Below are 23345 nucleotides of genomic sequence, written 5' to 3'. Positions count from 1 at the left end.
TTATGAAAATTTCCAAAATTTGCTGCATATTTATGTGCCTTTTATGTATTTTCTCTTCATCTCTACAGATCTTCATAAACAATGAATGGCATGATTCAGTGAGTGGCAAGAAATTTCCTGTCTTTAATCCTGCAACTGAGGAGGAGCTCTGCCAGGTAGAAGAAGGAGATAAGGTGAGTTTCTGAACACTAGTTTCATTTTATGCCAGGTTTCTTGTTCTTTTGCCATTCTGAGCTCCTGAACCCCATTGCAAATTCCAAAAGACATGCCATGAAAATATGGTTTCTGGGGCAGCTTAGGAAAATTGTCTAAGTTGTCCTTGTTACAAAAAAAAAAAAAAGCTCTGTAGTTATGTAATAATGATAAACCTGTGCTTCTGGGTGTCATGGTGATTTTTTTTCACATCATTTTCCTTTATTTTCAATTGAAATAGTATATAGATTTATTTTACAGACTATATAAAAAGGGATTGATCATATGTTATAAAGGAGAGAAATCCTCGGCCGGGTGCTGTGGCTCACATCTGTAATCCCAGCACTTTGTGAGAGGGATCACTTGGAGGTCAGGAGTTCGAGACCAGCCTGGCCAACATGGGGAAACATCAACTCTACTAAAAATACAAAAATTAGCCATGCATAGTGGCACATGCCTCTAATCCCAGCTATTCAGGAGGCCGAGGCAGGAGAATCTCTTTAGCCCGTGAGGCGGAGGTTGCAGTGAGCCGAGATCATACCACTGCACTCCAGCCTAAAAAAAAAAGGAAAAATGAGAGAAATCTTTATTCATATGAAATTGTTCTTTTTATGTTGCTAGATAAAACTAAAAGTTATTATAGAACTTTTAGAACTATATATTACCAAGTTATTTTATTAAAAATCACTGCATTAATATTATTCAACACCTTTAAAAATTAAATTGTAGAATAACTTAAATTGACTAACAAATGAAAAGGGTTATTATTTTCCAGCTAATAATGGAAACAACAACAAAAACCAATTTTTATTCAGTGAAAATTGTTCTCAAGTTCTAAATGCTGTCTTCATTTAAAACTTAAAGCAACCCTATAGGGGAGGTACTATTTTGAGTCATTTTTACAAACAATGATGAAATGGCAGAGTAGAAAGGCTGAGTAATTTACTGAAGGTGACATCACTAATAAATAATGACATCAATATTAAAATGCTGTTCCTCTGACACTATAACCTGTGCCTAGCAGGGCTACTACTTCACCTTATGATTATTATGCAAGTAAGAGAGGGTTGGCCGGGTACAGTGGCTCACGCTTGTAATCCCAGCACTTCGGGAGGCCGAGGTGGGCAGATCACCTGAGGTCAGGAGTTCGAGACCAGCCTGACCAACATGGTGAAACCCCATCTCTACTAAAAATATAAAAATTAGCTGGGCATGGTGGTGGTGTTACCGGGGGGGCCTTGCTCCCAGAGCTCCCAAGACGATGGCAGGCGGCTTCCAAGATGGCGCTGGGCCACTTCCAAGAGGGCAGCAAGTCTCACGTTCTCTGACCTGGGGTTCTTGGCCTCACAGATTCCAAGGAATGGAATCTTGGGCCATGCAGTGAGTGTTATAGCTCTATTAGAAGCCGTGGGTCACGGAAGAGAACCGTGGAACCCAGTGACTGGTGTTCAGCTCGATCAGGACGAACCCAGGCACTTAGCCATGCAGGAACACTGGCAAGCCTTTAACCCGATCGGGAGTGGCAATGGGCACCACGCTGGTTCAGGAGCACAGCAGACACCCTGCTGGATCTGGAGGGATGGAAGTCAGTGGCAGGTGTGCAATGGTGGCAAACAGCAGTGGTGGACGGCGAGCGAAGGCTCAGCTTGAGCCATAACAAAACATGGACCAGAAGAGTGCAGTTGCAAGATTTAATAAAGTGAAATGGAGTGAAAACATTCCCCTATATAACGGGAAGTTGCCATTGCCGGCTCGAATGCCTGGGTTTATATCCTGATCCTTGTCCCTCCTGCTATGCTCTCAGGCAATAGATGATTGGCTATTTCTTTACCTCCTGTGTTTGCCTAATTAGCATTTTAGTGAGCTCTCTGATTGGTCAGGTGTGGGTTAAGTTGCAAGCTTGTGTTTAAAGGTGGATGTGGTCACCTTCCCAGCTAGACTTAGGGATTCTTAGTTGGCCTAGGAAATTCCAGCTAGTCCTGTATCTCAGTCCCCTCCTCTCAACAAGTGCTGTTGGGGAGGTTGGCCGACGACTGCTCTGACTGCTTCCTGCTGAATTGGGGCATAGTAGAGGTTGTACAGTTGAGATTTCCTTGGGAGGGGTGCCTTCGATGTCATTAACATTGGAGCATGGGCTAGCAGGCTGGTTTAGGGGTCCGCAGTAGATCTCACTCATGGACTGCATCTGGGGCTCCATTTGAAGAATCATTTGTAGTTTTACAGCTTCAATTCTGGAAGAGACAGACTTAATAAGGAGGTTAAAGATACAGGGATTGAAATGTATGGCCTGCAGTGCAGGGGGTTATTTCTTTGGAATACTTTACAGGCCCCGACTATCTGCTTGATAGTTTTGGAAAGGCCCGGTCCAGTAAATAATAATTTGGCCATCTGATGGGTGCTACCAATGCCTAAGTGAAAGGTTTGGTGAAGGGTTTTAAGTAATTTCCATTGGTTAGCTTCAGGCAAAAGTATTTTCCCTTCTTTAGTGGCTAGCCATCCTGAGGGGAGAAAATTATGTCTTCATGAGGTTCCCTATTCTATTTCTCCTGCTGAGTACTGGGGCTTGGTTTCCCAGAGGGGATTACCTTAGACTAGGGGTCTTTTATAAGCATTTCTAATGCAGGGTCCTGCCTTGTGGCTCTTTTGGTTTCAATATCTGCTTGGCAGTTCCCTTCTATTTCCCTTTCCTTTCCTTTCTGATGACCCTGGCAGTGTAAGATTGCCACCTCTTTAGGTTTTTGTACAGTCAATAATAATTTCCTAATGGCTTCCTGATGTTTGATGGGTGTTCCCTCAGAAATTAGGAATTCCCTTTCTTTCCATATTGCTGCATGGACATGGAGGGCTAGGTAAGCATACTTAGAGTCTGTATATATATTTACCCTTTTTTCTTCTCCTAATTCTATGCCCGAGTGAGGGCTATTAGTTCTGCCAGTTGAGCACTAGTTCCTGAAGTGAGGGGATTACTTTCAAGTATTCCATTTTCACTGACCACTACATACCCCGCTTTTCGAAGTCCTTTTTCTACAAAGGAACTTCCATCAGTATACAAGTTGAGGTCGGGATCAGTCAAGGGAACCCCTAAAAGGTCCCCTCAAGCGGCGTAGGTTTGAGCAATTACTTGTTGACAGTTATGTTCTATCTTTTCTTCATTGTCTGGAAGAAATGTGGCTGGTTAAGAGTTGCACACGTGCGCAGTCGCAGCACTGGCCCTTCAAGTAATAGAGCCTGATGTTTAAGTAAAAAGTTGTCTGACAGCCACAAGTCTCCCTTAGCAGTGAGTATGCCATTCACACCATGAGATGTCCGCACAGTAAGATCTCTTCCCTGTATTATTTTAACTGCTTCAGATACTAAGAGTGCTACTGCTGCCACTACCCATAAACAGTGAGGCCAACCCTTTGCCACTACATCAATTTCCTTACTCAGGTATGCCACGGGTTGCAAGCTCGTCCCTTGAACCTGTGTAAGGACTGCTAGAGCTGTTCCTGTTTTTTTTCTGTGACATATAAAAAAAGTCTTGCCCTGTTGGCAAGCTTAACACTAGGGCTTGGGTTAGGGCCTTCTTTAGGGCCTGGAAAGACACTTCTGCTTCATGTATCCATCTTACTAAATGGGTATTGGCTTTCTGAGTTTCCTTAATTAGTGTATATAATGGTCTGGCTATTTCGCCGTACCTGGGAATCCATATTCGGCAGAAACCTGTTATGCCAACGAATCCTCTTAGTTGCTTTAGGGTTTGGGGATGAGGATAAGCCAGTACAGGCTGGATACATTCCTCACTGAGGGCCCTGGTGCCTTTGGATAATTTTGGCCCTAAGTATTTAACCTGCTGTAAGAGGAGCCGAGCCTTTGGTTTGGAAAACCTTGTAGCCACAGGTGGCGAGGAAATTTAAGAGCGCTTGGGTGGCCTGACGGCATAAGGTTTCTGAATGGGTGGCCAAAAGTAAATCATCCACATACCGAAGGACAAGAGTGTCCAGGTATGAGAACTGGCTCAAGTCTTGGGCTAATGCCTGGCCAAATAGATGGGGGCTATCCCTGAACCCTTGGGGGAAAACATTCCAGGTGAGTTGAGACATTGGGTTTGAAGGATCTTCAAAGGCAAACAAGAATTGAGAGTCAGGATGTACAGAGATGCAGAAAAAGGCATCCCTAAGGTCCAGGACTGGAAACCACTCTGCTTCCTCTGGTATTTGGGAAAGTAGAGTATAAGGGTTAGGTACAGCTGGGTATAGAGGGACAATGGCCTCATTGATAATCCTGAGATCTTGCACTAATCTCCACTGTCCATTGGGTTTCTGTACTCCTAAAATTGGAGTATTGCATGGTTTTACTAGGACTTGGGCTTTTAGGTCCTTAACAATCCTTTGGAGTCCTGGTTGGGCCTCGGGTCTGAGGGGGTACAGCCTTTGGTAGGGAAAGGAGGCGGAATCCTTAAGTTTAACTTGAACAGGACGGGCATTTTTTGCTCGTCCATATTGTCCTTCTGTTGCCCAGACTTCAGGATTAATTCCTTCTTCAAGCAGGGGACAACAAACGGGTGTTCCTTCTCCTATGTTCAGGTGTATAATGGCTCCTGCTTTTGCTAGAATGTCTCCCCCTAACAAGGGAGTGGGGCTTTCAGGCATTATTAGAAAAGCATGTGAAAAGAGTAAAGTTCCCCAGTCACAACTTAATGGCTGGGAGACGTATCTAGTGACTGGCTGTCCTAACACCCCTCAGATAGTGACAGATCTGGAGGATGGTTGTCCGGGACAGGAGAGTAAGACTGAAAAGGCTGCTCCAGTGTCCAGGAGACAGTTAACCTTCTGGCCCTCAATGGTCAAACATACCCGGGGCTGAGTGAGGGTGATGGCATGGACTGGCACTTGCCCCGGACACCCTCACTTCTGCTGAGGCTTCTGACTCAGAGGACCTTCGTCCGCTGGGGCAGTGGGCCTTCCAGTGATTCCCTTGACATAAGGGGCGTGGACGAGGGGGCAGCTGACTTCCACTTGGACAATCTTTTCTAAAGTATCCTTTTTGACCACACTGGAAGCAAGCCCTATTAGGCTTTCGATTTTGCTCAGTTTATCCCTTTTCCAGAGCCTCCGAAGTCCGCTTGCCTGAGGGCCATGACTAAAGCGGTGACCTTTTTTTAATCCCGTTTGTCCCGTTCCACCCGCTCCTCCTGATCTCTATTATAAAAAACCAAAGTTGCCAAGTTCAATAGGGTTTCTAAGTTTTGCTCTGGGCCTAAGGCAGACTTTTGAAGTTTTTTCCTAATGTCTGAGTGATAAACTTATCCTTTAAGATTAGTTGGCCTTCAATAGAGTCAGGTGACAGGGAGGTATGCTTCCTCAATGCTTCCTTTAGTCTCTCCAGAAAGGCAGTAGGATTTTCTTCCTTTCCCTGTGTTATAGTGGACATCATTGAGTAATTCATAGGCTTCTTCCTAGTTTTCCTTAGTCCTTCTAGCACGCAAGTTAGCAAATGTCTGCGGCACCAATCTCCATGTTCTGATTCTGTGTCCCAGTGAGGTTCTACACTGGGAACTGCCTGCTGGCCTGTAGGGAATCATTCTCTTTCCTCTGTTGTCATCCTGTCATTGACCTGACTGAGATACCGGAGATCACCAAACTCTCGGACTGCAAGGATGGCAGCATTTCTCTCATTTGGGGTTAGTGTCTGATTTAGCAGTAACATTACATCTTTCTATGTCAGATCAAAGGATTTTCCTAACCCTTGTAAAACATCAATATAGCCATTAGGGTTAACTGAGAATTTACCTAGGTCTATCTTAATTTGCTTTAAGTCTGAGAGAGAAAACAACAAATGCACTCTGACTGGGCCGAATTCTCCTCCTCCCACTGTTGGAGGGGGCATAATCGGGGAATATTGGCATTCTTTGGTTCACTGTTTACCCCTTTGTCTATCTCCTTTTGGACTGAATGGGTTGAAGGGGGGTCCTTATTAGTTGGGGAAGGAGTCGAGGGGACGCCGGGGTTGGAGGTAGACTCTGAGGGCTTCCTGTAGGGCATAAATAACACGTTTTACATAATTACGAGTTGTCTCTTAATGAAAAGAAAGTTTGTACATATGGCACTTCACTCCATTTGCCTTCTTTTCTACAAAAGAGGTCTAGCTGTAAGATGCTGTTATAATTTATACTTCCCTGAAGTATATTTTATACTTCAGGAGGCCAGGTTTCTCCCCCTTGAAGAGGATATCGTGACCAGGCGGTACTGCAGAAGAATGTAAGTCATTTCTTAGTGTCTGAGGGTCAAATTGGTCCCAATTCTCCAGAATACATCTTAGGGGCATTTTGCCTTGGGGAGAACGTTTCCCATCTGAAAAAAGAACATAGCCAATACCCCTAGTCATTTTCCAATGAGCATTAGTCCTAGAGCATCCTCTGTTGTCCTAATGCTTATTCCTTTCCAGGGTGCGTAACCACCTATGGACCTCTGCTTATCAGATTAGTTACGCTCACCGATGTAGCAGTCCTGCACCTGTTTTCCCACCTCTCTTGACCACAGAAAAAGGGGTCCAGGGTGCTGGATTCTAGTGGTCCTTTACCAGCATGCCCAACATTGCCTTTGCACTCAGGGGTGAATTCCTTTCCAGGGTGCGGAACCACCCATGGGCCTCTGCTTATCGGATTAGTTACGCTCACCAATGTAGCAGTCCTGCACCTGTTTTCCCGCCTTTCTTGACCACAAAGGAAGAGGTCTGGGAGGCTGAATTCTAGTCGTCCTTTACCAGTGTGCCCAATAATGCCTGTGCGCTCAGGGGTGAGTCCTAGAGCTGGACTGGGTTCCTGAGTATTTCATAACAACCCAGCTGCCCCATCAAGATGCATTCCTATAAACAGCAGTTCTTATGCAAATTCATTTCAGAGAGGGTGTAGCTAACCTTTTGAGTCGGGATTGAGATAGTCTTTTGATTCTGTAAGTACTTTAAGGCTTGGCTGAGTGCAAACAGCTCGCACATTTGAGGAGAACGATTATTAGGCAATTTTTTTTAACACTGCTTCCACAAAATTCTCCGTATCAATTACTGAATACCCACTGGGTTTTCTTCTCAATCACCTGGGAGGAACCATCTGTCATCCTGTCCTGAAGGGAGTTCCTCCTAGGTCTGGTCAGATCTTTGTATGGTAATTAAGATTTAAATCCCCTGTTAGGAAATCTGCTGGGTTAAGGATTTTTTGATAGGAAAAATCCCGGTTGTCCGGTTGTCCGGTTGTCCGGTTGCCCGTGGCCTCAGTGTTCTCAGGCTATGCCCTTGTTTACACTGATAACAAGGTAATATCGGAGTGTTATAGGGTCATGGAGAAGACCTTCAATAATTAATTACAGGTTTTTAATTAACCTGACTTTTAAAGGAATAGGGCACAATTTTTACTATTTCTATCTTTTTCTTTCTTTTTCTCCTTGACTCCCTCTTTGTTTCTCTCTCATCTCTCTCTCTCTTTCTCCGTGTCTCCCTCACTCCCTCAGTCTCTCCTTTTCCCTCCGTCTCTCTCTCTCTCTCTCTCTCTCTCCCTCTCCATCTCTGTCACTCCCTCCATCTCTCTCTCTCCCTCCATCTCTCTGTCTCTCCCTCCGTCTTTCTCTCTCAGCCATTACAAACTTGGGGCCCTGGCAAGGGTGGTGGGGAACGGGTCCTACATAACTGCCCATGTTGACAGCTGTATACCTAAATCGGGAGGGACACCAGGGATAAGACTCCCTGGGTTTATAGCCTAGATGCCTAAGGATGCGGCCTTGAGCTTCCTTAGATCCCTTTCGAGGTACAACTTGCTAGAGGAAATGAAAGTCTGAACCATTAGTACCTAGGAGGCAGGGATCAGAGGAAGTAGATTCAGAGGTAAGGAGAATCTGGGGGCTATGCTTTCAAGAAAATCGTGGTCGGGACCCAGGAGGTATGGGTCAGAAGGGAAGGTAGGGGCACATGCATGGGCAACTTTTGAGTAGAGACTTCTGGCTGTGCCATGATCTCAACTGGCTACTGCCAGGAGTTCGGAACAACAGCTTTCTGCCTAGTCAGCCCTCAGCTTCCCCAAGAAAACTGAAAGTGGAAGCTGGCTCCAGGCAGACCAACGTCCTCCAATATTACGCATCGCTTTGGAGGTCCCTTAGTGGTCACCAAAATGTTACCGGGGGTCCTTGCTCCCAGAGCTCCCAAGATGGTGGTAGGCCGCTTTCAAGATGGCGGTGGGCCACTTCAAGATGGCAGCAAGCCTTGTGTTCTCTCACCTGGGGTTCTTGGCCTCACAGATTCCAAGGAATGGAATCTTGGGCCATGCGGTGAGTGTTATAGCTCTATTAGAAGCCGTGGGTCACAGAAGAGAACCATGGAACCCAGTGACTAGTGTTCAGCTTGATTAGGATGAACCCAGGCACTTAGCCATGCAGGAACAATGGCAAGCCTTTAGCCCAATCGGGAGTGGGCGCTGGATCAGGAGCACAGCAGACACCCTGCTGGATCTGGAAGGATGGAAGTCAGAGGCAGGTCTGCAATGGCAACAAACAGCAGTGGTGGACGGCGAGCGAAAGCTCAGTTGGAGCCATAACAAAACACGGACCAGAAGAGTGCAGTTGCAAGATTTTATAGAGTGAAATGGAGTGAAAACATTCCCCTATATAACGGGAGGTTGCCATTGCTGGCTCGAATGCCTGGGTTTATATCCTGATCCTTGTCCCTCCTGCTGTGCTCTCAGGCAATAGATGATTGGCTATTTCTTTACCTCCTGTGTTTGCCTAATTAGCATTTTAGTGAGCTCTCTGATTGGTCGGGTGTGGGTTAAGTTGCAAGCTCGTGTTTAAAGGTGGATGTGGTCACCTTCCCATCTAGGCTTAGGGATTCTTAGTCAGCCTAGGAAATTCCAGCTAGTCCTGTCTCTCAGTGGGTTCCTGTAATCTCAGCTACTCGGCAGGCTGAGGCAGGAGAATTGCTTGAACCCGGGGGTCAGAGGCTGCAGTGAGCCGAGATAGTGCCCTTGCACTCCAGCCTGGGCAACAAAGAGTGAAGCTCCATTGAAAAAATAACAATAAATTCTTTCTTATTATGAAAGTAAGATATCCCAGCACTTTGGGAGGCTGAAGCGGGCAGATCACAAGGTCAAGATATTGAGACCATCCTGGCCAACATGGTGAAACCCCGTCTCTACTAAAAATACAAAAATTAGCTGGGCATGGTGGCGCATGCCTGTAAGTTCAGCTACTTGGGAGGCTGAGGTAGGAGAATCACCTGAACCCAGGAGGGTTTAAGTAAGCCAAGTTGCAGTGAGCCAAGATCGCACCTCTGCCCTCCAGCTGGGTGACAAGAGCAAAACTCCGACTCAAAAGAAAAAAAGAAAAAAGAAAAGAAAAGAAATGAAGATAGCATAATATTAAATAAACTTTTTATTCTCCTCCTGGGTGAGAAATCTAAAAAACTTCAGAATTTTTATCTGAACACGTAAGTGTTTCTAAGTCTAATTTGAAATGATTTTTTTGTTCTTTAGTTGCCCAGGGGTTACCAAGCTTTAAATTTCTGTAATGTGAAGAGATAATGTTTTATTTTATTTTACTTAATTTAATTTAATTAATTTATTTATTTGCTGCAGGAAAAGACTACTGGGAAATTAAAGTCAGCAACACCCAAGGATAATATTATTCATGACGATGTGTTTCAGTTACTTGTAGCAAGCACACGTTCCTGCCAGGCTCCTGCCCAGTCTTTTCCATTACTTTAGCCCCAGTAAATGAGATCACAAAAGTAAGATCACAAATCTCAATGTACTGGGCCATGAAGACAGACTTTTTCCAAGATAGTGACAGACCTGAGGGGGGCCCTTTTGGATTTAGGAGAGGCCCTGTGTTCAGATTTCAGTAGGATGAGAACAAGTAAGACCGAAGTCTTAAGCCACAGGAGTACAGAGTTCAACCACAGGGGTTAACAATTTGAGAAGTAGAAACAAAATAGAATGATGACAAATGTCACTGGCTTTCAGATTCAGATTTTCTCTTTATACCAAAGAGTTCACCAAAGCATGAATTCTCCATTCTGCTTCTCACTGTCTCTGGGGAAAAGTCCACAAACAAAGGTCCTTTATAATATTACTCAACCTTTGTCTACGGCCTCTTTCCCAGACCACCCCCATCAACTTAAGAGTTTCAACTTCGTCATGCCCAGTGTCCCTCTCCAACCATTGCTTGCTAGTCACCGCCTCTGTGCATGTCCACAGTGTAGTCCTCAGGACCTAGTTCAAGTCACCATCTATAGTAAGAGCATAGATTTGCAATGTTTGTACTTAACCTTCTTTGAGATTCTGTTCCTTTTCATGTAAAATGAGGAGATAGAAAATTCTTGAGGAGTTAAATATATAGAGCTCTTCAATTGTGCCAGGCATATCCTAAAACTTCAGTCATGCTAGGGTTTTATATTTCTTTAAAGCCTTCTCTAACCTTCTCAAGCAGTCTTACTCTCTTCTGTGTGGTTATAGGACATTGTATTTGCCTGTATTAAAACCTTTGTATTATACAGCTATAGGTTAATTTGTCTGAGACAATATGCTTCTTGTAGAGATCAACACTACATCTCTCATTTATATCCTTGGTTTCTGGATATAGCATATCCTATAGGTATGCTATACTGTATCCGATAGATATACTGTACTATAGATATAGTATATTCTACAAATCTATGAAATATTTTTCTTTTTCATCAAATGTCGAATTTCCATATATTCCACATTCCTCACCTTAGGAATTTAGTACTAACCTGACTATTGACTATGGCAGACATTCTCAAAATTTAGCCTGCATCAGAATGTCCAGGAAGGCTTGTTAAAACACAGATAGCTGAGTCCCACCTGTCCCCAGATTTCATTGCAATAATCTTAGAATGGGACCTGAAAATGTTCATTTCTTATCAATTCTTTGGTAATGCTGATGTTGTTGGTTGGGAGGGAGGTGGGGGAATGCATTTTGAACCACTGAACTAAAGTGTTAAGCGGTTAAGTTGTATCTCCTCTCAAGCGTTAGCATTTAACAGGGGTCATGGAGTTTTGACACCTAAGAAAGTTAGTGATTGGAAACTGTGCTGTGGTGATCACTCTGCACCTCTCTGAAATGCTACCAAACCAAAATTGGGCAGAGAAATACTGACCATCCCTGGCAAGGTCTATAGGAGCCCCAGAAGCCTGTGCCCTTAATATAAGCCATTCACAGAAATAAGAGAGAACTTTATTCTTCACCTTTCAAAGAAGAATGAACGCCTTTTATCAGAGACTTAAAGAAATCCACACACCACCACCTCAAATGTTCCTCTAGTTGCTTGAGTGGCTCTAGCAGGCCTGGGAAGGTGAGAAAAACAATAAAGGGCAAGGACAGAGTGAACCCTTAAGATCTATGTACTTTCTTTCTGTTCAAGAGGGAGGCCAGATCTGTTTGCAGTTTGCAACTAACAAACCGAAAAATATTCTTGATGTTTTAGTTCTGGAGCCTTGAACATTGACCTTTGCCACTGGCATTAGTTTTATTAGGAAAACAAATCTCCATGCCTAAAGTTCCAGTTGAAACCTTGTCAGGCAGTCTGAGGACTTTTCTTAGTGAAGTTATGGGATTTACCTCCTTCCTAAAGCACAGTAAGGGAAAGCTGATGATCATACTGGAAGCCTTAGAAATGTTTGCCACTGATTTGCTCTGTGCTTCTTGACAATTACCCAATTACTTCTTGACTGCTCACCCAAGAGATCAAGAATGCTTATTAACATCTACCCAAGCTTCAAATCAGGTCACAATGCCAATTGAGTTGGCTGGTCATCTGATCACTGAAACTAAAATGTTTATGGTATAAACTGTTCATGGTAAACCACTGTTTGAACATCTAGCACTCTTATATTCTTTTTTAGAATTAGTTTAAAACTTATTTTTAAATAATTATTGCTGTTCTCACAATTTTGCCGACAAATGTATAGTAAACTCTGACATTGCTTAGTGAAAGGTACAAATCTAGTAAATTACATAGTCACAGTAAACCTAATATTCTGCATCTGACTCTTTAGATAATGAGCCAAGAGGTTTTAGGGATTTAATTTATAAGTAGAATGGGGCTAATAATGGGCTATATACCGCCTTTCAATGGTACTATAAAGAAAAGAGGAAGGGCAAGAACAAATGGAGGTTACAAAGCAAAGTACAGATGTGGGTGGGAACTGTTTTCTTTTCACTTCAGTGGTTCTTTTAGGCTATATTGACTAATCCTGAAAACTGCTTTTAATACTAAGGCATGACCTAACAAATAATTGGTGGGGATAAAAGTAAATGTCCATTAAAGTAAGTGCCTATGACAGGTGTAAAAGTAAAACTGGTCTGATAACTATTTTCTCCATCTCTGAATGAATTTAATATGGAAATGTACCATCTGAGAGTGATCGAAGAGTTCAGTCCTTCCTTAACTATGCTTTAGGAGACATTTGATATCTCATCATCATTTGAAGTGTCTTTTTACATTCAGCTTGTGGCCCTTACTTCAAAAAAGGAGCATTTTCAGTGCTATAAGCAAAAGTGTTATTGATGGTGGCAAATCTGAGTTAATGCACCAAATTGTTTTCTGTTTAATTAAAGAATTATATCCCTGAAAATTCCAGCTCTGAAATTACAAAAAAAAAAAATGCTAGTCCTGAAATTAAGAAAACAATAACTCTTATGTCTAATAGTTTTTGAATAATGTATAAGTTTTGTTATATCATGGAATCTATTAGAATATTATTTATTATTTATTATGTAAATGCCAATGTAGTTAAATTTATGTAAGGCATTTATATATATATATATATATATATAAAATCAGTACAACATGATGAGTTTATAAAACAGGTAACCAAATTATTGAAAATTTATTTACTGCCTATTGTAGACCCAGAATTATAAGAAATATTATAGCTTATAAAACAAATAGCAGTATATAATTATTGCAAAGGAGGTCATTATTAGGGCAGCCTTGCAGAGATATAAGAACTAGATTTTGTAGTCAGATGTGGGATAAAAGTTTGATTCTACTGTCTGCTAGATTTCATATCCATGAGCCATAGTCTACTCATTTATAAACCAAGGTCCATGATACTTAATAATAAGAGTAACTATAAGGCTTTAAAGAACTTTCCTTAGTGTCTGGAGCTTAGTAGGCTCTTAGCTAGTAGCCATCATCAAGCTGGATTAGTCTGGCAAGGGTTTTAGGTAGATTGATATTTGAGCTGGGTCTTAAAGTATATATAGGATTTTGAAAGTAAGGGAGTATACTGGGAGAATATTCTAGGCAAGGAGAACTACAGACACAAAGGTAAGAAGGAGTTGGGTCAGACAGAGTACAAAAAATGTATACACTAAGTTTGGATAGGTGAGATGTGCTCTGAAAATCCTGGGCCTTGAAAACCAGGTAGAGGACTTTGACTTGGAGACTGTAGACAAAAGGGAACAGTTGTAAACATTTGAAAGACAAAGTGATAAGATAAAATTATTTGCAGAAGATTAGCCTGGTGATAGTAGCCAAGATAGTTTGAGGAGAGAAGAGAGTGAATTTGAGAAAATATTGATGATATGAAATAATAGGGCCTAAAATTGTTCAGGGCAGTGAAAACTGAAAGGAAGGATTAAAATACATTAGAACTTGCTGGACGCGGCGATCCCTGCATGCCTGTAATCCCACCACGTTGGAAGGCAGAGGCAGCCAGGTTGCTTGAACCCAGGAATTTGAGAACAGCTTTGACAACATGGCAAAGCCCCATCTCTACAAAAAAATTAGGCACACAGTGGCTCATACCTGTAATCATAGCACTTTGGAAGATCAAGGTGAGAGGATCACTTGAGCCCAGGGGTCCGAGACCAGCCTGGGCAACATAGCAAGACCTCGTCTCTACTAAAAATAAACAATTAGCTGGGCATGGTGATGCACTCCTGTAGTCCCAGCTACTCCGGAGGCTGAGGTGGGAGGATCACCTGAGGCTCATCAGGAGGTCTAGGCTTTGGTGAGTCATGTTTGTGCCACTGCACACTAGCCTAGGCAACAGAGTGAATCTCTCTCTATTGAGAGGGAGAGAAATTGCTGAAAGTTATATTAAAATTTAAAATTTTGACTACTAGGACTACAGTAACAATTGCCACCATTGAATAATACATAATGTTCTAACATAGAAAATGCTGAAGTGTTATCTTATTAATCTTCATTACAGCCCTGTGAGGTAACATACCCCAATTTCTTTTTTTCTTTTTTTTTTCTTTTTCTTTTTTTTTTTTTTTTTGAGATGAGGATCTTACTCTATTACCCAGGCTGGAGTGCAGTGGTGCAATCTCAGCTCACTGCAACCTCCACCTCTTAGGTTCAAGCGATCCTCCCACTTCAGCCTCCTGGGTAGCTAGGACTACAGGCACATGCCACCACACCCAGCAACATACCTTGATTTTAAAGAAAAGAAAGCTGAACCTTAGAGAAGTCATGCCACAACATATTTCATGGGTTATAATAATGTTTTGGGGTAGTGATTTGATTGTATGTCTCTCCCATTTGATTGAATATTCCAAAAGAACAATCTTCTTACTTCACTCGGCTGTCTTTGGCAGAGGGACGATGAGAATGCTGCAGAGTAGAATATTTATCAAATCTTTAGCTAGATGGATGGATGGTTAGATGCCTCAAGGTTTACATAGCTAATGAAGAGGAATCAGAACTCAAATCTGGATTGTTTTCATATCAAACTGTATATTAACTAACGTTACTCTATTTCTACATCTGCAAGATTACATATAAGATGTGAGGAAAGTGGGGGCATGATCCAAAGGACATAATCACAAGAACATCTTTATTTATAGCAGCATTCTTTAGGGATGTACTTTCCATATGGGAGAGTCACTTATCTTGAAACCAGTTCTCCATATCCCTTTGGGAGGCCAAGATGCCTATGATAGCCCATATTTGGCTAAGACCAATAGCAGGACACTGAACAGAGAGATCCAAATGAAAGCTGTGTCATACAGATCTGTTTAAACACAGAGCAGCATGTATTTTATAAGCTCTGGTATCCACAGATCATGCTGACAATCTCAGATTTTTGTGGTTTGCTTTTTCTTTTTTCAAACAGTGCTCTGTAAATTTAGGAAAAAGTTAGAACGTGTAGCATGAAACAATGTCTAAATATAAGCAATCAGTGTGATTAACTGAATGCCCCAAATATGCACTGTATACGTATTTCTCAGGAAAGGCAGGCAATAAATACATATATTTTGTATATATCATCATTCTCTGAAAAGTTAGACAGTGAGATATACCAGTGTGTGATGTATTACACTGAAAGAATCTTTGCTTGTAGTCAGTAAATATTATTACTTAATCAGACCAGATTATGCTTCTAAAATATCTCCCTTGTCCCAGATCATCTTATTTTGGTGATAAATATTAGAAAAATCGTGTTTTTTTTTGTATTTTAATTCACAGACTTGTAAGTGTGGGTCTTCTTGATTGAATACAGCCTAAGGAGGAGGATGTTAATTTGAGGTTCTTTTGAGGGGAGGATATCATCCTTAGATGGGATTTAGCTTAATTGTGTACAACTTTTAAAAAAAAAATTTAGGGTCATTACTTTCTATCTCCCCAAATTCTTAAAGGGAATCATGTCTCCTGCAAAATATTGCAACCTACTGGCCTGTGATGTAGCCACGATTTGTGGAGCTATACAATTCCATGCAGTGGCCAGTCCTATGTACAAAAAAATGCTGGAATGATATATGCCTTTATGGTGTTTGCAGTAGTGGCAGGTATGTTTTGTAAGAGCTCAGAAGAGGTCTGAACAGAGATCTGCAGGGGAATGGAGTGGTCAGGGCAATATCTGTAACTGAGGTGGATTGCAAAAGAACCAGAGAATATACCTGGTGTAGAAAAACACAACAGAGAAAGAAGAAATTGAGTGAAGGCACTATGAGAGTGAAGGCAAGGAGTCTAGACTGAGTGTGGAGTCACTTTACTCTGTGACTTTTGCTTGAATTAATGTAGGTTTAAGCCGTGCATCTTTAATAAGAAACTGACTTCTTTATCGGATTAGGGATTTAAAAGGATCTCTTTGTACCCAGTTGGGAAATGAGAGGTTGTCACATGCACATCCTACTCTATTAGTTCCACTATCTCTATGCCCTTTTCCCTCTGCACAAGAGGAATGAGCACATGTTTGTAAGGTTTACTCTTCAACAGCAAAGAAAAGTTCTTATTCACCCTTTAATAGGCTCTTCATGGAAGTGGACAAGCTGTTGAGTCACCAGAGACCAAGGAAGATACTCACTATTTTGGATCTTGAGCTTGACCTGGAGCTCCTGTAACCCAGTCACTAAGAAAGTATAACACGTGGTGAACAGCAAAGATTCTACAGTCAGATGGGCTCCGTTTAAAACTCAGTTCAGCCACTTTCAGTTATTGACCTTGGGCAAAGCTCCCCTCTCTCTTTGCTTTAGTTTATTCATCTGTAAAACAGGGAACATATTTGTGCCATAAAAGTATTGAGAATTAAATGAGCTAATAGGTATAAAGTCATCAGAACATTACTTGAAACAGGGCAAGCACTCAGATGAGAGCAACTATTAAAACCATAAAACATTTATACTCTAGGAAATCCAGCATGTGGTGAGTGTGTGGAGATCATCATGGTAAAGATTATTCAGCAGGAGTAATTCCAACATACGGTAGTTGAATGTGTACAGTGTGCTAGACTTTGGGATAATGGAGACACAGTGTCTGCTTACGAGGCACTACATTCTATTTTTCAGGGTTATTGGCATTAAATTTGCTTTCCTAATATGTTTAGCTTACTGAATTGAATTCCCTTTGACTTACAGGCAGATGTTGACAAGGCAGTGAAGGCTGCAAGACAGGCTTTCCAGATTGGATCTCCATGGCGTACTATGGATGCTTCTGAGAGGGGACGACTATTATACAAGTTGGCTGATTTAATCGAAAGAGATCGTCTGCTCCTGGCGGTGAGTATTATCCAAGCTGGATGGGTAGCTAGAGCTCTCAAAAGCATTCAGTGTTTGAAATGGCAGGTTGTTTTGGTTTTAGTGATCCCTATATGCTCTCTACAAACAAAATGAAAACATTTGTTGTCCCAATGTATAGCCCCCTTAACATTGAACTTATTCTCAAATACTAATCTGCACTTCAATTCTGGATGATGTTAATTTCTGTTCCCATAATAGATTCTACGGTCTAAACTTTGGCAAACCCAGGTTAAACCAAATTTTAAAAATTTCTTTACCTTAAAACTTCTCAGAGGCTTTAATAAGATCACATGAAGTTTGAGTCTCCTAGAATGACATATTAGGTTTATTCAAGCATTTGACCACTGAACTCTTTTGATGGAAAAGCTCAAGTTTGTTAAGGGTGCCCAAAATATTTCTCTAAAATAAATCTTAATTCTCATTAGTCTAGCCTACTGAGATATTTAATAAATGGTTACAATTTTTCTTCCTGAAATGTGTCTGTTCACAAGGGTCATAATTAAATGATGTTCTTTTTACAGGTGAAAAAGGCAAAGAATTTAAAAAATCCAATTATTAATGTGGTTTAGCAAAATTATGTTTTTATGAATACTATTTTTGTTTGTTTATATTTTAGCAGTTAGATGAGTCAGAGCATAATATAGTTGGGGGAGGGTATTTCCTTGTTTTTTTCATCTCAATTTGGCATTATGATGAAGCCAATTTAACATAAACAAATACCAAGATCAGGTTTCAGAGCAAATTTCATCTTTAGAATCTGAAAGTGTCTGTAACAAAGAAGTCTACATTTTAAAAAAATCAACATTAGCATGTATGGTTAATAGCAAGTATGGTTAATCAAAGAACCACTTATTACTCAAATATTCAACATAATTTGAAATACGCAAAAATTCAGAATGAGCAACTATGTGCAATAAAACTATAGTAATAAAAATGGCCTGTAGGAAGAAAGCAGAAAATGCTAAAACTTGGTTTTTCGCAATTAATCTGATTTGCTGACTGCCTGTCAGCATAAGATCCTATGGGGGGAAAGTACAGGCATACAAAAGTCATGTTTGGTTAAATTTTGACATGGTAGAGAGTGTAGTACAGAAGCAAATAGCTTTAACAGTTCATCACCTGTGCATTTCTGCCTGGTAACCACCCCAGCAGAATATTAGATCTCAAAGAGCTTAAGGTCCTCCTTAAGAGGAGAAGCCAAAGGGGAGATAGGTCATCTTATAATGGTTAGGGCACATGACTAGAAAATGTTGAACTTTACCTGACCATTCAAATGGCAATTATGACAATAATGGCAACACTGGTAGTTTCCTAATTAAAATTCTGCTAAAGGAAATTCATGGATGAAAAGTCCACGAGTTACTTAAGTTTGTGTGGGTAGACTGTGTATATCCAGATGGAATGCATAAATTAAAAATGAATACTGAGACATCATTAATAGTGAGGGACACTAAATTGTCACCCACAGTTGATTACAAAATAAGAGAAATCTTGTTGGAATTCTGATATGAGTTAGAAAACTAGGTTTCATTCTCACATGCTATGTATATATCAAATTGTGACCAATTCCTAGAAAGTTGGTTAGCAGGAGAACATTCAAAATGAGACAGAAAGAGCACTAGGGTTTAGAAATCAGAATCTCGCTACCCTTTGTGCCCAGATCTTGCTATTTAACCTCAAGGAAGTCATTTTAACTCTTAAAAAGTGGAGGTTAGACAAGATGTCAAGATTTCTTCTATTTCAAAAATTCTCTAGCACATGATTACTCAAAATATTTACAACATATTTTTAATCTAAAACTTTTATAGAATTTTAGGTTTGGTGTTTGATGTGTTTTTCAGACAATGGAGTCAATGAATGGTGGAAAACTCTATTCCAATGCATATCTGAATGATTTAGCAGGCTGCATCAAAACATTGCGCTACTGTGCAGGTTGGGCTGACAAGATCCAGGGCCGTACAATACCAATTGGTAAGTATCTTTGAGAAACCACTAATGGTAAGGATAGGAGTGAGGAGTTTACTATAGAGCTGAATAATTTCAAGCTCTCCCTTTTAAAGATGTCAACCAAATAAGGCAAAATTATTTTCCTCTTGACTTTGAGACAACACAGTTTTCGACTTAGACGTTCTATTAAAATTCGTAAAATGTATTTTAAACTTGTTTCAGCATAATCATGAAGATAACATTATAGATATTTTAGAAAATGTTAAAGTAAGAACATTCCTATGGCCATAATTACTGATCTGAGGCATGCCTCTCTAAGGTCCCAAACTTTTTAAAACTGGCCTCTGAAATTATTTGGGTTTTATTCCAATACTGACGTTTATATCCTTTCTGTAATGTAATTATTTAAGCTTCTTTACATGTTCCATTATAAGTCAGTTATGGTCATCTGTGCCTGGTCAAACTCAGTATAGTTAGACCAGACTATTCAAACAAGCCAGTTCACACTGACTCATTTCAAATATCTTCAAAGCAAGATGGGACTGTGTTTGCAGCCTGAGTTAAGGGTTTGCGTGTGTGTGTGTGAGAATCTGTATGTATGTGTTATTTTAGTGGGGTATGCACATAATGTAGTAGAAATACTAAACATATTTCATGTGAAACATGAAAACACACACATTTAGGAAACAGTATAGGTAGAATTTAATTCACACAAACCTACGAACTTTAGGAATACAATACCCTCCAGGACTGGCCCTGATGTGCACTTCCAATCTAATTGGAGCATCCAGGAGGTCAGAAGTGATAGCAGAAAGTTGAGAGGAGAGTAAGACCTCGGTAGTACTAAGAAATGTGGCTACTTTAGAACTGTCTGATTTTACTCTGGGACAAAATGGGAGAAGTCACTTAAAACACAAATAGATCTTTATGAAGAGACTTTGTGCTGAAGCCAGGAAGCTTCTGTGGGAACTAGAACAGAAATGAATGTAAAGCATAATGTATCTCTCCGAACGACCACATTAACTTCAGGGCACATAAATCGGTCAAATTTAGACTGAAAATAAATGTCTTATACTCCCGTCATTTTCTTCATGTATTGAGAGAATTGGCTTTTATTGTTTGGTAGGCAAATAAAATACATTTTAGAATAAGTCAGCGGGAAAGGTTTATTACTTATAGGGAGATTTTCTTTTTAATTGTACTGTTTTTAATTTTACTATTTCTAAAAATTATATTACAGCCTTTAAAAAGAATTCTCTTATTAGTAGAACTCTGAGCTACCAGAAACAAACTTGAATGTGGTTCTTCTCTTAGCCAGAGACCTCCTACTTCCTTTCTTGTCCCTTTTTTATAAAACTTTGAGAATAAGGATAATTTTCAAATCAGGCCTCCTAGATGATGAAAGGTAGAATTAATTATCTTTCCGATTTTTTCCAGTTTTGCATCTTTGGTTTCACCTAACTCAATTTTATGGTTCCTATCATTTCAAATTACCATTTTAGGGCTTCACTTACCATTTTGTGAATAATTGGAGATATGGATGGTCTCGATCTCTTGACCTTGTGAGCTGCCTGCCTTGGCTTCCTAAAGTGCTGGAATTACAGGCATGAGTCACCACGCCCTGCCAGATATATGTTTTTAAAATTATTGTCTACACCTTTCTCTCACATCAGCCCCAAACCACCATTTTGTGAATGTCAAATACATTCACTTATATGTGATTATGTGTGTTTTGTTTTTCAGATGGAAACTTTTTTACATATACAAGACATGAACCTATTGGTGTATGTGGCCAAATCATTCCTGTAAGTTTTTCTCCTATATAATTCTCAATTTTAAAAAGAAGAGTTCTTATTCAATCTACTGATGAAACTTTCTCTAACACAGACGGATGCTTATGTATTTGTTAAATGTGGAGTAAATGTAAGATTTGTTGAACTTGGTCTCCCTGTGACTAAACTTCTTGGATATGAATATAGATAGAAAACCTATCTATATTCTGGCATATCTCTTGAGAAAGTTTTAATGCTACATCATCTACAAATGTTATGGTTGTTTTTTAAAAGTTGTATTATGTACTCTTTATAAGAGCCATGCTTTACATGTATATGGCAAGGTGCTCTCCGCTGCACATCTGCAGGACAGCATTTTAGTGAAAGGTAGTAGGGCCTACTATTCTCCAATGCACTTTCTCATTGAGACATCTCATCGTGGAGAACAGTAGCTACCAGAGTGTTCAACTCACGACAGACATTTTTTAATCAAAATCAAAAAAAGAATACCAGAGGCATTTGAAGCACTGCATGGAATATATTTTAGCTTTAGATAAGAGGTTCGGATACTCCATATTCCTCTTAGAGAAGGTAGCCTTTTTAAGAGAATTGTGAAGCTATTTTAAGCCCAACAAACAGGAGACTATCTAAATGATTTTATTTTAACTGACATGCTTTAAAAGGCCAAGCAAAAAAATGGTGGCGAAGTCCTTATGTGAAGAAATGGTCATGACTTATCTTTTGCTCCAATGAGACTGAAATATATTCATATCAATATTTTAACGGAATTGCTTATTAATTCAAAAATCCCAATAAATTGATAAAAACTATATAATTATGAACACTGATAATAGCTACTATGTACTACGTGTCTATGCTAGACCAGTTATTGCATTGAGCACCTGGCCCTCTTTCTTGATTAATCCTCAAGACAACCTTCTGAGGCAGAGAGGACTATTATCAGCACCCACAGATTATGAAATCGGATACAGAGAGAACGTAACTTGTGTAAGTTCACATGGCTGGTCAGTGATTGAGCTGAGATTTGAACCCGTGTACTTGGCCTCTGGACCCGGGACATCTTTGTCTTAAGCAAGATATTTTTCCTGGAAATAAAAGCTACTGAATAATATTATTGGGTAAATAATTACAATAAATGACCTATGGAGAAGGAGAGTAATCATCCTTTTTAAACATTTTTAGATAACTTACAATGTGTTTCATAATAAGCCAAACCATGCAGTGATTTTTTTTTTCCTGATAGAAAAAGAACTCAACAGCACTTGATTAAATTTTGAGGTTCTCTCCTACTTCCTTCTCATATCTCATATCTGGTTTATTCAGAGCATTTTAGCATTTACTAGTTGCTTTTAGCAATGAAGTATAATATGCCAGATGATTTCACAAAACTACTGTAATTATTACATAACATCTACAGGGGGTGTATAATGTGGAAGTTGGATTAGCAAATATGCATTTTGCAATACAAAGAATCTATTGTTACATATTGCTTTCTAGTGGAATTTCCCGTTGGTTATGCTCATTTGGAAGATAGGGCCTGCACTGAGCTGTGGAAACACAGTGGTTGTCAAACCAGCAGAGCAAACTCCTCTCACTGCTCTCCACGTGGCATCTTTAATAAAAGAGGTAAGTTTCCCTAAATTAAAATAAGCACAAGAACTCAAGAGTCCTAACTTACAATAGGAAGACCTCATTTGGTGCTACTATAAAGTACATTATTTACAGATGGCTTCTGTCCAGTCGGGGGAATACATTTAGCATGACTGCTGGTTGCAATTTCTGGCAGTCACCCCGATTTCATCTCTGCCCAAATGCGGACAGAAAGCCAAACACAAAGGCTTGGTATCAGTCATCTTGGGATCACATTTCTGCTTCTTTGTCCAACTCTCATGAACATAAATTCATGTTGAAATTAATGTAGCATTCTTTCAAACGTTGAAACATTAAGTTGGTTTGTACCTGCCACTGATGGCCTAGTGTTTTCTGCAAAATTGTGTAAACTAATCTATGTAAGATTGAAAGGGCCTCTATGCCAACATGCTTGTTTGTAATATTAGGCCACATTATTTCAAAATACTTTTCAGTCTACTCATCAGTGGATATGTTTATATTCAGTTTTCTATTATGGTTTCCTCTGCATTTATCTTCCTGTTCAAAAACAGTAAAAGAGCACGTAAAACTTATTTTCATCAGCTAACTAGATTATGTTAATATACTTGCAAACAATTCATTGTCCTTTTTTCTTCATCTTACCAAATCTTAAAAAACAAATGTTAGTCATTAGAAACTTAAAGTTACAAAACTGAACTTATCTTTTAAAAATATACTTATTCAAATTAAAAACAGGGAAAAGAGATGTCAGAATGAAACATTTTAATGCAAATAACAGGAAATTGTAATG

At 40.1% G+C, this 23345-nt stretch overlaps 1 protein-coding gene across 19 annotated transcripts in view; it reads left to right on the top strand.

Annotated features, from left to right (window-relative positions):
- ALDH1A1 (aldehyde dehydrogenase 1 family member A1) overlaps positions 1-23345 on the top strand; it is a 185588-nt gene that overhangs the window by 139465 nt on the left and 22778 nt on the right. For all 19 annotated transcript variants that reach the window (XM_045373111.2, XM_045373114.2, XM_065530710.1 and 16 more), the window contains 5 exons: positions 69-173; positions 17043-17183; positions 19046-19175; positions 20895-20956; positions 22442-22570. In XM_045373111.2, the coding sequence (XP_045229046.1) occupies positions 69-173; positions 17043-17183; positions 19046-19175; positions 20895-20956; positions 22442-22570 (567 nt within the window). The remainder of the gene's footprint in view (positions 1-68; positions 174-17042; positions 17184-19045; positions 19176-20894; positions 20957-22441; positions 22571-23345) is intronic.

This window comes from Macaca fascicularis, chromosome 15 (genome assembly GCF_037993035.2).
Source record: "Macaca fascicularis isolate 582-1 chromosome 15, T2T-MFA8v1.1".
Classification (NCBI taxonomy): domain Eukaryota; kingdom Metazoa; phylum Chordata; class Mammalia; order Primates; family Cercopithecidae; genus Macaca; species Macaca fascicularis.
This window is presented reverse-complemented; position numbering and strand designations above follow the sequence as displayed.